Source organism: Symphalangus syndactylus, chromosome 1 (genome assembly GCF_028878055.3).
Source record: "Symphalangus syndactylus isolate Jambi chromosome 1, NHGRI_mSymSyn1-v2.1_pri, whole genome shotgun sequence".
Lineage (NCBI taxonomy): Eukaryota > Metazoa > Chordata > Mammalia > Primates > Hylobatidae > Symphalangus > Symphalangus syndactylus.
Window position 1 is genome coordinate 69013515 of NC_072423.2, and position 16103 is coordinate 69029617.

Sequence of the window (16103 nt, forward strand, 5' to 3'; positions counted from 1 at the left end):
GCGACACTGGGTCTCTAATAAAAGGATACCTGAGTTTGCTGCTACCCTCTCTCGTAGCATGAATAATCAGAGTTCTTGGGTTTATGCAAGATAAAATATCTCAGTATAAATGATAACGACATTAGGCAATGCCTACTGCCTGGATTAATTCTCTCTCCAAGTCCATATGAACACTAAACTCCAGGGAGGCCAGGGCATCTTGAGCTCAAAAGTGACACCCCATCTTCTCTCATCTCCACTCTTTAAGCTGAATGTAAATGTTGTTTGGACTAGTTGTTGTCTAGACCCTTAATCAATGTTTATTATCTGACTAGATTAGTAGGTGCTGCTGTTTCTCCCCATTTCTGTCAGTGTTCGAGAGTAGAAAGTACAACCATCTTATGTAGCTTGGAGACTTCTGCTCTGGGCAGCAGGTTCAGGGATCACTGGTCTGTTTCAATTAATGTTTACATTTTTCCCAAATAGTTCATGGATCCATCAATACTATATTTATTATCTCTTACAGCATTTATTTTATTTTATTTTATTTTTATTTATTTTTATTTTTTGAGATGGAGTCTTGCTCTGTCACCCAGGCTGGAGTGCGGTGGCATGATCTCAGCTCACTGCAACCTCCACCTCCCGGGTTCAAGCAATTCTCCTGCCTCAGCCTCCTGAGTAGCTGGGATTACAGGTGCCCACCACCACACCCGGCTAATTTTTTGTATTTTTAGTAGAGATGGGGTTTCACTATGTTGGTCAGGCTGGTCTTGAACTCCTGACCTCGTGATCCACCCACCTTGGCTTCCCAAGGTGCTGGGATTACAGGCGTGAGCCACCATACCCCGCCCTCTTACAGCATTTCTATATGGGAGAGCCATATATATTCTATATGGGCTATATATGTGATAGCCATTCCTGGAAAAGAAACCAAGGCACAGAGAAATAAAAGTGAGCTGCCCAGGCGCACAGCTTGAGTCAAAAGTCCAGAACAAAGAGAGTCCAAGCCAAACACTTTGCAATACACTTTAGTACTTTCCATAAACTTTTTCAAATTTAACATTGGAAACCTCACTCATGATATTACTTTTCCAGTTTTATGGTGAATAAGCATACAGATGAGAAATGGCTTGCCTAATGCCACATGGTGGCATAGAGGGTTCTTCCCTAGAATGTAGAAGTCTGCGCCCTACAGTCACTCATGGGCACTCCACTCTGCTACTTTGCTGAACAAAGTTGGGTTAGTTTTTGTTTTTAGAGATACGGACTCGCTCTGTTGCCCAGGGTAGACTGCAGTAGCGTGATCGTGGCTCACTGTAGCCTTGAACTCCTGGCCTCAAGTGATCCTCCCACTCCGGCCTCCCAAAGTGCTGGGATTACAGGTGTGAACCACTGTGCCCAGCCAAAGTTGGTTTTGAGAACATTACAGCTGAGGCCAATATCACCAGCACTCAGCCTCACTATTAAACAAGTCACTCCTTGCAGATGTAAGAGAAGGTCCACAATTCGTTCTAGAGCAGTGTGTGTGTGTTTTTAAATTACAGTCTCCACTGGGTATTTACTAAAAGTGAAGGATACTCTTCCTAGAAAAATGCACATATATAAATATACAAAGGCTGTTTGTCCGTAGTCTGGAATAGGAATATAGTTTTCTGGATTCCTGAAACTCATTTATTAGTAGAGGATTTATATTTTAAGTATTAAAATTTCTGATGCAAAAAGAATGAGTGTATACTATCACTTTCTACTTGTTTTCTCAAACTCCAGGGTGTAACTCTCCGGATGCTTCACTACCTTGGCCAGTGGGTACTAATGGCAAGAGATCCCCCTATCTGGCCAGTGGAACCTTCCGAGGGTCATTTCCGACTTCCTTCTCTTCTCTTAGTGTCAAGTGTGGAATTTAATCTTTTATGTAGAAGGTGCTTTATTGAAGGGTTGTACATAGTTCAGAGGGATTCTTTTTCTGACGAAGGCATGTTTGCCCAATTTTCCAGGAGTTGAAAATGGTAGGCACTGTCTTTATATTGTCTTTATTTAGAGGTATGATTCTTCTTTTAAGTGCCAATCTTACTTAGGAAAAGATTAGTTTGCATAAAGACATATAAGTGAATATATCCAGAAAATAGATATGTGATTTCAACATATGTGGGCAAAAAGTGAAGAACTTAATTACTCAGATGTTACACCTGTGTAGCCTGACACTTCGCCATGTAATGGAGCATGGGATATATTTTCTATGTTAGTATCCTTGGTATCTCTGGAGCACAATGGCAAAGGAAAAGGCATCGCTTCTAGAAAGCACATCTGTAACTACTGATGTGTGTTCCATTATATGTTCTCAAGAGTCTCTCTCTTAATCCCATCAGAGCTGTCATCTGATCTATTCCAGAAGTTGCTGCCTAGTAAGACTGCTAAAATCTGTGAATGTATTGTGGATACTTACTTGGGAACTTGTGTTCATGGCTGAGAGCAAGTAAACGTTTCAATTCTGTAGGGGGAAAAAGAAAGCAGTTAAACTTTAAACTACTAAAATAAAAGTCACTTAAGAATAATTGAGAAATCAAAGCAACATTCGACGCGTGAATGCACTGATTTTAAACTTACCTTCCTCATCTATTAAGTAGCTTGATGCTATTCCATCAGTGTCTGTTACATCGCAAGAGTAAATACCCAAGTCATCCATCCCAAGGTCTTTGAAGGTCATTTTTGTCCTTCGGAACAAAATATTTTTCTTAGAAATGAGGCTGTGTGGGATCTGTGGGCCTGTGTTTCCCCTGAATCTGGGCATTTGTGTATGATACTTCTTTCATTTGGACACCTGCTCTCATCTTGCTGAGCTACAGCCTACGTGTTCTTGGTGTCTCAGGTTCAATGTCATTTACTCTGGAAGGACTTTCCTTACCTCCTTCCAGGGGGTGATGGTGACAGGAGAGTGGGACTGGCACAAATCCCACATGCCCAAGCTATGTTGCTTATCAGTGCATATCCTGCAGAAAAATATCCAGCTGATCAGTCCCTGCTGGGAGCCAGACACTTTCCCCGCCAAGGGCAGAATCTGCTGTTGGTAACTCTGGGTGCCTCTCCTATGCCATCTCCTGCTCTTCCCTTTTCTGAACTTATTATAAGCATCTTGAGCTCAAAGCATCTGTATTCTCCTCACTGTGTAATCCTTGTGCCTTCGGAGACAGGAACTGCTTTGTTTACTGTGTCATCCCCAGCACCCAGTACCTTGTCTGGCACATAATACGTGTAATAAGTAAATGAATGGCTCAGTGGGCAATTTCATTGTGTTTTCTAACTTTGGCAAGCTATATTGCTAGGCAGTGTCTAAGATCAACCAAACATTGAAATGTTAAGTGTACAAACTGGGAGAAAAATTTATCGTTCAATTATCTTTTCTTGGGGCAAATGTGTTTTATGTCAAGAAATTGACAGCATAGTGGCAGAAAAGCATCCTTTAATTATATTCGGTATTTCCTTGTCATTCTACAACAAAATTGCTAGTTTTTTCTTTGATTTCTGAGATATACTGAGCTTCATTGTAATAGAAAAAAGTACTTAGAAATACTGTGCTTTATCAAATACTTTGCTTTATCATATCAATCCAATGTGGTTGACACTGAAAATATAAAGCTTGGTAAGCTTTTGCTATAAAGCAAAGTAAAAAGAACACTCAAAATCTTGGCGTTGAAAGGAAACGATAGATCGTACAATTCCTCCATTCTTCCCACCCTCATTTTATAGAAAAAGAAATCCGAGGTTTATGGAAGTTAAATAGCTGCCCAAGGTTCTATAGCCAGCTCCTGGTAGAGATGGGCCTAGAGCTCGTCCATCTTATACTTCCACATAGAGCTTTCTCCCCATGTACTATTGTGTCACTCATGAGTGATGATCAAAAAAGCAGAAGAGATTATCCTCAATCCGTTTAATTTACCATAACTTGAAACAGCAAGTTCTTCCTAGCCCCCTATAAGTGTCCTCATCGTTACTTTAAGATTTCGAAATTTCATAGATAATAAGAATCATTATTAAAGCTGATCTTTATGTCAATTGAATGTTTCTAATAGCATAAATGAGATAATAAATAAGAAAGCACTTTAAATGGAATAATGTAAAAAGTATTTCATAAGACTTGTTAGTATTTTATTTTATTAGAGTCAGGGACTCACTATGTTGCCCAGGCTGGTCTTGAACCCCTAGGCTCAAGTGATCTTTCTGCCTCAGCCTCCTGAGTTGCTAGGATTTCAGGTGTGAGCCAATGAGCCAGTCTAGGATGATTTTTTTTTTTTTTTTTTGAGACAGAGTCTGGCTCTGTTGCCCAGGCTGGAGTGCTGTGGTGCGATCTCGGCTCACTGCAAGCTCTGCCTCCTGGGTTCACGCCATTCTCCTGCCTCAGCCTCCCAAGTAGCTGGGACTACAGGTGCCCACCACCACGCCTGGCTAATTTTTTTTTGTATTTTTCGCAGCGACAGGGTTTCACCTTGTTAGCCAGGATGGTTTCGATCTCCTGACCTCATGATCCACCTGCCTCGGCCTCCCAAAGTCCTGGGATTAGAGGCATGAGCCACCGCGCCCAGCCTAGGATGATTATTTTTAAGGTTTAAGTTGGTTATTATTTTCTACAATACCAGATATAAAATATATGTGACTTCATCCTCTTATTCCAAGCAATTTAAGTGGAAATCAAAGAGCTCACCTCATTCTCCTACAGTGAAAAGGAAACCCATGATTTGATTGACATAGTCCTTACTTGTTGCCCTTGCTTTCGACTTCTAATCGTGGAGAGTCCTCAGTGGATACATAATCTTTGGACCAGGAGAACTCGGACTTTGGAGTCATCTTATCACATTCGAAGTTCAATGAAATGACTCCATCATCATCCACATTTACAACAACCTCTTTGGTTCCTACAAAATCAAAAAGAAGGCACCGATACTTTGTGGAGGAAAGCAACCAAGTAAGAATTTGTTACCTTGAGATTCTTTACTTTAACCCTAAAGCAGGGCCCTGAGCCTAGGTCAGGAAAAAGCTTCACTACTCATGCGGATGGGCAGTCCTACTCCACAATTCAACTTTTATGCCATAACACAAAATTAGATGGTTGCACCACATTTCTTAGGTAGAGTCAACACCATGGACAGGATTGTTTGTGATGTGACTGATGGTACAGTTACCGGAGTGGATTGATTGCAATAAGGAGACAAGGCAGCTTTGGGAAAAGGGAAAGTCAATTGATTTTTATCAGACCCTAATTCATGACTTTTGTTTCAATAATATCCACATGCAATCAGTCATCAGGAAAGGGTAGAGATGAAGAACCCAAAAGGAAATTGAATGGGAGAAAGTAGAGAGACTAAGAATCGCCTATATTCACATATTCAAAGTCCTTAAGTCATTTAAGAGTGGAGAAATACATGGATGCCTGCTCTGTGGATCACATAACCATAAATCAATTTAAAGATGCCCCTGTAGATTAGTGTGAGTGATAGCAACTGAGAAATGACTATTATTGAACTGCATGGAAATTTAAATGGAAATGAGTTTCAAGAGATTCAGCTCTTTCAGGAAGGTTGGTTTTTGGATTAAAAAAATTCAGTTAGTGTTTTGAGTTATTCTATTTTTGAGAGTTATAATAAATTGCACCTGCATCTAATAGAGAATTCAAGGAGAATTTGTACAGCATATGAAACATTCACATCTATGCCTAAATCCAGTTGAAAGGAGTAAAATGCTTTACTCAGATTTATACTCATTCAATTGCCAGTCTAAACTTGGTTTGTTTCAGTACATTAGGAAAAATATATACAAAATATATTATATTTAATCCCAGAAAAGTACAGCTGTATTTTTTTAAAAAGCATAAAAAAACCTTCCAAAAGAATTGAATGTTTTCTGTCTGGATTGTATTATAAGAGGCCAACATCCTGGCCTACTGTCCAATAAAACTTGTTAGTGGAAAAAAAATTGCAAACGTTTTCCCAAGGGAAGGCCAAGAGGAAACCAGTGCCCAAATGGTGCCTGGCAGGATGATCTTGGTTCTTGAGCCTGACAGTTGATCTAACTTGTGTCTGTACAGATGGCAGTGTATGCTTCAACTATAAACTTCCAAAAAGTGATTGTTAGCACATGCAAAGCTTAGAGAAGACCGGTTCTAGAAAACTTTTTAAAATTCCTTTTTCTTAAACAAAGGGCTACTTTCATATTTGGTTACATAGATAAAGTGAAATAACAATCAATTAAAGGCTTAAGTATTCCTTAATTGTCTGCCATAGGTTACTTTTAAAGGGCTATATGTATTCCATTATAAGTTGCAGCCCACATTTTATTTCTATTCCTGGTAACACGTGACTAATCCTTACACTCTATTTTCGTATAATAAATGTTGAACAAATGCTCTTATTAAAACTTAAGAAAAGGCTAACACTGAAGAGTGTTGAGGTTTAGACTGTATTATAATATACAGTTTGTGTGACTGAGTCACAGAAAGAATGTAAACAGAAATTTTTCTATATCTATATTGTTATGGAGAGAAAAGAAGTGAGGTAATCTTGCTTTTTGCATAATCTCTATTTTGGAAGCATGACAGATTGCTCACATTAATCATTCATTGTTCTATCTGTAATCCCTTTTTAAAAGGAAGTGAATCATCCATATGCTTGTTGTTTATTACACTAGAGGTATGACAAGTTTACAACAAAAATATTGCTTAGATTAAGAATCTTGATTGTGAAAGATTTGACTTTTCTGAAAACAAAACAGAAAGAATATGAACAATTTAATCAGCTTCGCCATTCTCTCAATGCTGTAGATAACTTTCGTACTGTAACACCTCACCCATTTGGAACATTGCCCAAAACCAAGAAATAAGGAAAATAAGCCTCTAATACCAGTTCTGATGTGACAAAGTCCACACACTAGTATGCTGCACACTCACCAGGGAATTGGAATCTTTTTTTTTTTCCAGACAGGGTCTCACTCTGTCACCCAGGCTGGAGTACAGTGGTATGATCTTGCCTTGCTGTGGCCTTGGCCTCCCAGGTCATCCTCCCACCTCTGCCTCCCAAATAGCTGGGATCACAGGTGCATGGCACCACACCTGGCCAATTTTTTTGCATTTTTTTGTAGGGACAGGCTTTCGCCATGTTGGCCAGGCTGGTCTCAAACTCCTGAGCTCAAGTGATCCACCCGCCTTGGCCTCCCAAAGTGCTGGGATTACAGACATGAGCCACTGTGCCCAGGCTTGAAGTCTTTTTATACTTTGATTGAGACAATTCTAACAAGCCTACTTGGTTGGTTTCCCTCAGTAGATTAAAAAAAGAGAGGGCGGTAAGAAGATACTATGAGCAGGAGCATCGAGAATAAAGAAAATGACAGCAAGAGAAGAGGGAGAAAGACTAAAAAGTAGGCACAAAAACATTATTTACTATAGGGGTAGATAGCTTCTCCACCCAATAACAACATTGCTGTATCACAACACTGTGTATTAAATAAAGGTGATACTTACAGCTCTGAGTCACAGAAAAAGGTAAATAAGATTCAGTATACTGCATCCAAGAAGGATGAAAAGCACTTATTAAATTGCATAATTTATTTTAAAAGGATTTTCATCAGAAAGTCTTAAATGAAATTTTAAAGTATTAATGCTTTAGTAGTAAACCCTCAGGCAAATGGAACAAATGGTCAACTAAAACAATAATTTGTTCAGGTTTTTGAATGGCCAAATTTGGTTCCAAACCCATGAAACTTGGAGAATAAGAAAATCCTGGCCAGGCATGGTGGCTCATGCCTGTAATCACAGCACTTTGGGAGGCCGAGGCAGGAGGATCACTTGAGGCCAGGAGTTCAAAACCAGCCTGGCCAACAAGGCGAAACCCCGTCTCTATTAAAAATATAAAAATTAGCCAGGCATGGTGGCACGTGTCTGTAATCCCAGCTACTTGGGAGGCTGAGGCACAAGAATCGCTTGAACCTGAAAGACGGAGGTTGCAGTGAGCTGAGATTGCACCACTGCAGTCCAGCCTGGGCAACAGAGCAAGACTCTGTCTCAAAAGAAAATTCTGTTCAGTTTTTGTCTCAATTGCCTCAGTTACTGAGCAAAGAACATAGAGCTGAATCACTGAAGTACATTGGTCCTTCATATCTATGGGTTCTGCAACCGTGGATTCAACCAACTGTGGATCGAAAATACTTGGGGAAAAAACAATAAAAATAACAACACATCAATAAAAACAATGCAAATTAAAAAACAATACAGTATCCCAACTCTTTACATAGTATTTACATCATATTAGGTATTGTAAGTAAGCTAGAGATGATTTAAAGTATAAAGGAGGATGTCTGTAGGCTATATGCATACGCTATGCCATTTTATAAAGGGTCTTGAGTGTTCCTGGATTTTGGTATCCACAGGGGGTCCTGGAACTGATCCCCAAGGATAAAGAGGGATAACTGTATTCTGAAAAATAAACTTTGTAAAGCATTTCGAGATCTTTTGTGAAAATATGAAATGAAACAAAAAATGTTGCTTATTTGCCTTTTTAAATAAAAGATGTTATTTTTAGGTTCCAAGCCACATCTGTGTTTCAACTTCAACCTGTGAGTCGTACATCATTACCTTATAGTTGAGTTGTAACATAAGAAATGGGATCATGTATACTTTTAGAAAAGAATGTGGAAATTTTTTCAAAGTCTTACATTAAAAATTGTAATTTAAAATTAGGTAATTGGCTGAGCTCACTGGCTCACACCTGTAATCCCAGCACTTTGGGAGGCCAAGGTAGGAGGATTGCTTGAACCCAGGAGTTTGAGACCAGCCTGGGCAACAAAATGAGACCCTGTATCTACAAAAAAAAAAATGTTAATTAGTGGGATGTGGTGGCTGACACCTGTAGCACTACTAGGAAAGCTGAGGTAGGAGGACCACTTGAGCCTGGGAGATGGAGGCTGTGGTGAGCAATGATCATGCCACTGCACTCTAGCCTGGGTGACAAAATCAGATCCTGTCGCAAAACAAAAACAGACAAACAAACTTAAGTAATTACTAGGAGAGAGCCAAAGAGGTAAGGATTAGCTGTAATATCAATCAGTATCTAAGAGTTTCCCTTATCTGTGAAGCTTTTCTTGATTAATTATGTCAAATCAGTATACCATAAGCAGTATCTGTAGTGGGTAGAAAAGAGAGACATGAACATTTCTTCAACTTATGCACACATAATTGTGGGTGCTACTGGTGGATTTATTAAATAAATGAACAATAAAGGAAACAAATAAAAACTATTAAAACTATATTTGGCACTTAAGGTTTAAAAGTTTCTTTTTTTTTTGAGACAGAGTCTCACTCTGTTGCCCAGGCTGGAATGCAGTGGCACGATCTTGGCTCACTGCAACCTCTGCCTCCTGGGTTCAAGTGATTCTCCTGCCTCAGCCTCCCCAGTGGGTAGGACTACAGGCATGTGCCACCACGCTGGGCTAATTTTTTGTATTTTTAGTAGAGAGGGAGTTTCACGGTGTTAGCCAGGATGGTCTCAATCTCCTGATCTCATGATCCGCCCACCTCGGCCTCCCAAAGTGCTGGGATTACAGGCATGAGCCACCGTACCCGGCCAGGTTTAAAAATTACAACTGGCTAAGAGGATTATTTGATTGGATTTTCGTTTTTCAAAAAGTTGCACTGGTTGTTTAGTTTATTGAGAATAGGGTTAAATTCTACAAAGGTCTTTTATATTTCCCTTGCATATTTACACATGCCAGGGACTGGATTGAGATTTAAAAAAAAAACCAGCTTTAAAAGATAAATGCCAGTTTAAGATTATGACATTTATTTTATTGGAACCTGTCTTGTTAAAGCTAAAGCATAACACCAATATTCTGATAAAGAGGTGAGAGGAAACAAAATTACCATTGAAACTGCCTTTGCAAAATTATGACATAGTTGACTTCATCTTGTTTCTGACCTCCAAGCTGCCCTTGGTCATTCCTGAGCATAGGCTAAGCTAACTTTGGGAGAAGGTTATAGTTTAACTTGAAAGCAAGAATGATAATAGTCCTTTCTGTTCAGGGGCTGAAACCACTAATGAGAGGTTACAAGACAGGTGTAGTTTCTATTATCCCTTACTGCTTAGATGTCATGTGGCCAGAGGTCACAAGATCTGTGAGCTTCCCAATTGCTCCTATAGATAACATCAGTACTGTAGAACCTAAGATTGTTTTCTTTTAGATGTTTTTAAGACTGACCCCACCCAGACTCCTGACTTGTGACTCAATTTACTTTCCCATTATAGGCATCTTGGTCTTCTAAGTCACTCTTAAAAAAATGCCCTTACTCAAAGAACCTCTGAGCCTTCAGGGAGACTGATTTGACTGATAACTCTAGGTCTCTCACTTCAGCTGGCCTCAGGTTAATTAAACTTTTTCTCAACTGCAATGCTGCAGTTGCAGTGGATTGATTTTGTCTATGCAGTGGGAAGGGAGAACTTAATGGGCGATTACACTAACAAAGGAAATATTCTAGTGGCAGTGGGCTTCCTACTTAATTTTATACTCAGAATTTGAAGCTGGATCTCCTCCTTGACAAATTTTATGAGGAATTAAAGAATTATTTAAATAAGGGTCCTGTACATAGTAGACAAAAAATTCTATTGCAATTTAACAAAAGATATGTGATACTCAAATGGATGATTCTTTTCATAGATGCCCTAGCAAAACCAAAGCCAATGTATTAGCCCATAAAGCAATGACAGCATTTTTTTTTTTTTTTTTTGAGATGGAGTCTCACTCTGTCACCCAGGCTGGAGTGCAGTGGCATGATCTCAGCTCATTGCAACCTCCACCTACTGGGTTCAAGCAATTCTGCCTCAATCTCCCAGGTAGCTGGGATTACAGGTGCGGACCACCACACCCAGCTAATTTTTGTATTTTTAGTAGAAACAGGGTTTCACCATGTTGGCCAAGCTGATCTTGAACTCCCGACCTTGTGATCCACCTGCCTTGGCCTCCCAAAGTGCTGGGATAATAGGCGTGAGGCACCGCGCCCGGCCAATGACAGCATTTCAGAATTTCTAACATGCCCCAGGCTAACCCACCAGATAGTGTCTTGTGGAGATTAACTTGGTACAATATCACAGAAAAAGCCTGAGAGAAAAGCCTACCTATAACGTCCTCCTCAAATTTTCCTTTTTCTTTTTCCTTTTTTTTTTTTTTTTTTTTGAGATGGAGTCTTGCTCTGTTGCCCAGGCTGGAGTGCAGTGATATGATCTTGGCTCACTGTGACCTCTGCCTCCCAGGTTCAAGTGATTCTCCTGCCTTATCCTCCTGAGAAGCTAGGATTACAGATGCCCGCCACATGCCCAGCTAATTTTTTTGTATTTTTAGTAGAGATGGGGTTTCACCATGTTGGCCAGGCTGGTCTCGAACCCCTGACCTCAGGTAATCCACCCGCCTTGGCCTCCCAAAGTGCTGGGATTACAGGCGTGAATCACTGTACCTAGCCAAATTTTCTCTTTAGAATATCCCACAACTTAGCTGAGGTTTTCCAGAGCTAAGCTCCTATCAATTAATTAATGGTTGAACTCTGAGAAATGCCTCCAGAGGCATATTCTCTCAAGTTGATTGAGGGATGTGGTTCTGATAATTAATGGGCAGGAAGCAAGTTTGATGTTCTGCTATCAAAGTAAAGCGGTCCTTGTGGGTATTCTTATCCAGATGAGAGGCCATCCCACTTTCCCACAAAGTTGGGCTAGAAAAGTGGACCAAAATTTGGCATAACTTAGATTTTCTCAGAAACAACCTTTTAACCTGTTCATGAATGTGAAGAACTTAATTAAGATCTCAGGAGGTTTAGGTATAGAACATGAGAGAGTTGTTGTTGTTGCTGCCTAAAAGGATTTAAGAAGAGTTGTCATTAGTCAGCTCCTCAACCTAAGCAAATCCTTAATATAGGCACAGAGATAACTGATTTTAACAGATCTCATTTTACATTATTATTATCATTTTTTCTTTCCTATTCTTTTCTAATAGAGACAGGTCCCACTATGTTGCTCAGGGTGGTCTCCAACTCCTGGGCTCAAGTGATCCTCCTGTCTGGACTCCCAAAGTGTTGGGATTACAGGACCAAGACAGCATTCCAATGGTCCCTCCAAGGCTTGCCCAGAACTCCCGGTATTCTAGTGGGTTCAAGTGTGGCTCAGGACTAAAATGAACTATTTGGAAATTAACTCATTTCATCCCACTTTTCTTTCTCCTCCCTGCAAAAAATGATAATAAAGGATAAAATTTAAAAGCTTAAATAAAATCACAGTAAACTGTTCACCTTCCTATACATTTTATAATCTGATATGATAATTCTTTCTCATATAAAGTGTTTTACGTGAGCGTGAATATATCACTTTTATAAGCTTTAATTATTTGTTCCCCATGGTGTGGATGTGTGTGTGGGCGGGGGGGCGGTGATGTTTAAAAAACTGAAGAGTGAGACAGAATAGAAGTAGAGGAAAGTGAGTTAATGTAATCGGTCAAGTGTAGTACTGAGCTGCCCTGGGTTTCAGACGAGGAGTGGCGGCTGACCATTCAGCCTCATGCCCACATCGGAGCCTACACCAGACGTTTCTTTCCCAGCTCACCCATCATAACCAGGGCGGGCAGTACAAGATGACTGGGGTGAAGTGCACACACTGAGGCTTCAAGAAAGAGTCACACTCACTGGCAAACATGTTAGTCATTCATTATTTTTTCATTTAATAAATTAGCTGCTATATATCTGGTACTATGTTAGACTCTCAGCACATGTACAGAAAAGACACAGTTCCTATTTTGAGGAGCTATGGTCTAATGTACAGTTCACAAGCCTGTTTTCACACTGGAACTACCTAAATTGATAAGTACATGAACAAACAGCAATAAGCCTATGTTCAGGTACCCAGCCTAAGAGATTCTTTTTTTTTTTTTTTTTTTAAGAATATCTGATCTTCTGTCATCATCCCATCAGCCCTAAAGGTTCTGAGTTAATTGGTCCGGAGTTGAGTCCGGATAGCAGTATTTTCAAAACGTTCCTCGTATGATTCTAATGTACAGGCAAGGTTGAGAACTATGGTCCTAGCAAATGAAAGAGATCAGTTAGCAAGCAAATACAAGTGCAGTTTTCTTTTTTTAATTTTTTTTCTTTCTTTTTTTTTTTGAGATGAAGTCTCGCACTGTCGCCTGGAATGGAGTGCAATGGCACAATCTCGGCTTACTGCAACTTCCGCTTCCTGGGTTCACGCGATTTTCCTGCCTCAGCCTCCCAAGTAGCTAGGATTACAGGCACACACCACCATGCCCTGCTAAATTTTTTGTATTTTTAGTAGAGATGGGGTTTCACCATCTTGGCCAGGCTGGTCTTGAACTCCTGACCTTGTGATCCACCCGCCTCGGCCTCCCAAAGTGTTGGGATTGCAGGCATGAGCCACTGCACCCGGCCAAGTGCAGTTCTCCAAATGAGCCAGCTGAGTTCATCTTTTAAAGTTAGTCTGGCTTCCTGCTTTAGAATCCTTCACTTCATGACTCCACCACTTGGCCACTGAGCACACATTTGCCTTCTCATTCCTGCCAGGCTCTGGAACCAACCAGTGTTTAGACACTGGGATTGTAATGAGCTCTTGCTTAGTAGGTTATCAACTCAATCTCAACTCATCATTCCTTCTGGTAATGCTTTCTCTTAACCTGCCTTGCTCCTTGTGACCAAGCTAACTTCTATAATCCAGTTTTAGCTTGGGACCCAGCCCATCACCTGATTCTCCTGCCTGCTGCTTGGTCTTTCTGGTAAGAATACCTGAAGTCTGTAGTGCCAGCTATGGTGCCCTCCAGATCACCTGCCAGGCTTTGGCAGGTCTCTCTCTTGTCTTGCATCTGATCTGGCTCACCTGGCCTTTACCTTCACCCCAGGCCTGATGCAATCAGCCACAGCTACTGTTTTTAAAATATCTAATATCAAGGAGAGACCATCCTTTTTTATGTGCCAACTCATCCACATTAAGTATGTTTTACTCCATTCTTTTATAGGCTTCTTTAGCTAATGGACTTCTTGGTAAAGCATGACACACTTAGTCCATTATCTGGATTCTTACTCCCAGCACAATTAGACAAGAATACATCCACTTGCAACGTATTCTTTGACATCAAAGGGAGACCGGTGATCCTACCAACCCCGGAAGATTAAGTTAACTTTTAAAGTGGAATTCAAATTACACTTGAAGTATCCTGGTAGATGTATTTGTGGTTTGCTATTACGAGATAAGCTTTGTTTTCTAACTGAAATTTTAATAATGCATCCCCCCAAAAGTTGTTCTTCTGAAATAGCAATCCAAGTTTCACATCCCAAATCTTGAAGTTGATAACATGCTCCTCTGCCATGTATTCTAACATAAAATAAATAAAGTGGGTAAAAGTAATATGTTGATATCTAATAGAATGAATATATACAGAAAATTTTAGGCTACATATAAAGCTTTTATAGGGACTTATAAAACCTTGCTACCTAGTTTATAGCCTATAAGAAATCTTTTATGAACACCTCTCCTAGCTCTCATCATCCTATGCTGTAAATACTGTCTTTTCCATTAGATTGCAAGCCCAGTGTGCAGTGATGATGTCATATTATTCCTGGGGCCCAAATGGCACCCAACACACAGTAGGAGCTCAAGAAATACATGTGGCAATAATGAGTGTGTGCCTACTGCATATAAAACAAGCTCAGATGTCACGGGATTTTGGTGCGCTTTCACAGCAAAGCATTTGCACTTCGTGTATCCAGGGTTCTTCTCTAGGCTGTGAGCCAGTGGTTTGTCCATGGGTTAACAGGGGGCTGCTTAGCGTATCAGTGTCGCAGCTGTCTGCAGTTCGAGTCTGGGAATGGAATGGCATGCAAATGACTTTTGGTTCCTTAATCCAAGTCAGTGAAACAAAACTCTCACCCAGGAGGTCACCAGCAGATCCTTTTCTGGTGGCAAAATTTCCCTAGTGATGGCTCTGTTAATGTCATGCCCATCACCTGCCTTTCTGAGGCTATAGATGAGAAAATAAGAAATTGATTTAAGCTCTTTTAACAATCATATTTGGAACCCATGGCTTCCAGGGTGCTTTTGATGTAGCCCTGACTAGATTAAGAGTTTACTTGTGTAGCAATCTATGTTGTTCTGAGAGCAAACTCTGCCCTTGGGTCCTTGGAGATGTCCATTTGGCACCTTTACTATCCACATAATTGTCAGCTGAAGGGTTTGATTTCTATAGGAATATGTGTTCTGGTGTCTTTGTGTGTTACCTTTTACTTGGTGTATACGTTCCTAGCATTTTTCTATTTTCTTATGAAGTTTTGCATAGGTTATTTACACGCAGTGTGGTATTTCTTACAGACACCTACCACGCTTTTGTCTAAGAAGGCCACTTTTGTCAGACTCATGTCCAGGGAGTAGTTCTAAGACTAGCTGAAAACAGGTTATGAAGAAATAGGATGAAATGGAAAGATATTTTCTCAAAGGGTTCATTTTATATTCTTTTCAAGTAACATGCAGTGAAAGTAGTTTTCTATATTTACATTCTTTTCTCATCAGAAAAATAAATATTACATTCTGTATCTGTTCTTTGTTTATCTCAGCCTGAAAATAGGGACAGATTAAAGCAAAAGTGCTTGTACTGTAATGCCTAACCTTGTTTTTTTACTAACCCTATTTTTAAATTTTCCCTTTTTGTCTCTTTAATTACCTAGCCTTGTTTCCCATATGAGTAGACTCTCCCTTAGCTGAGAAAGCCAGATGAACTCTATCTGGCCCCTTGATTTACAAGACATTAAGGGCTCCTTACCCAACCCCCTTCCTCAAGGAGTTAACCTGTGTAAGCAGATCCTCAGCATTTCAAAGGAGCCCAATTAACTCATAAGGTACTGGAACAAACAATGTATGAGGTTCCCAGGATTTTGCTCAAAAAGATAACAACATAAAGCCTTGAGTCTGTGTCCTGCATAGCATTCATATCTAACTCTTATGAAAGATTTAGACCCCCGCACCTGGTTCTGTTGCTTTTTTTGTAACCATTTGTCTTTTAAATTGTTTATTTCTCTGTAACCATTTGTTTCTTGATTCTTGCATGTTTTTACT

General features: G+C 40.0%; 1 protein-coding gene across 1 annotated transcript in view; it reads right to left on the reverse strand.

Annotated features, from left to right (window-relative positions):
* Positions 1–16103, reverse strand: part of MYOM1 (myomesin 1) — a 181896-nt gene that overhangs the window by 31049 nt on the left and 134744 nt on the right. The window contains exons 24-26 of the mRNA XM_055237126.2: positions 4730–4886; positions 2584–2690; positions 2423–2467 (exon numbers count right to left, since the gene is read on the reverse strand). Coding sequence (XP_055093101.2) covers positions 2423–2467; positions 2584–2690; positions 4730–4886 — 309 coding nt within the window. The remainder of the gene's footprint in view (positions 1–2422; positions 2468–2583; positions 2691–4729; positions 4887–16103) is intronic.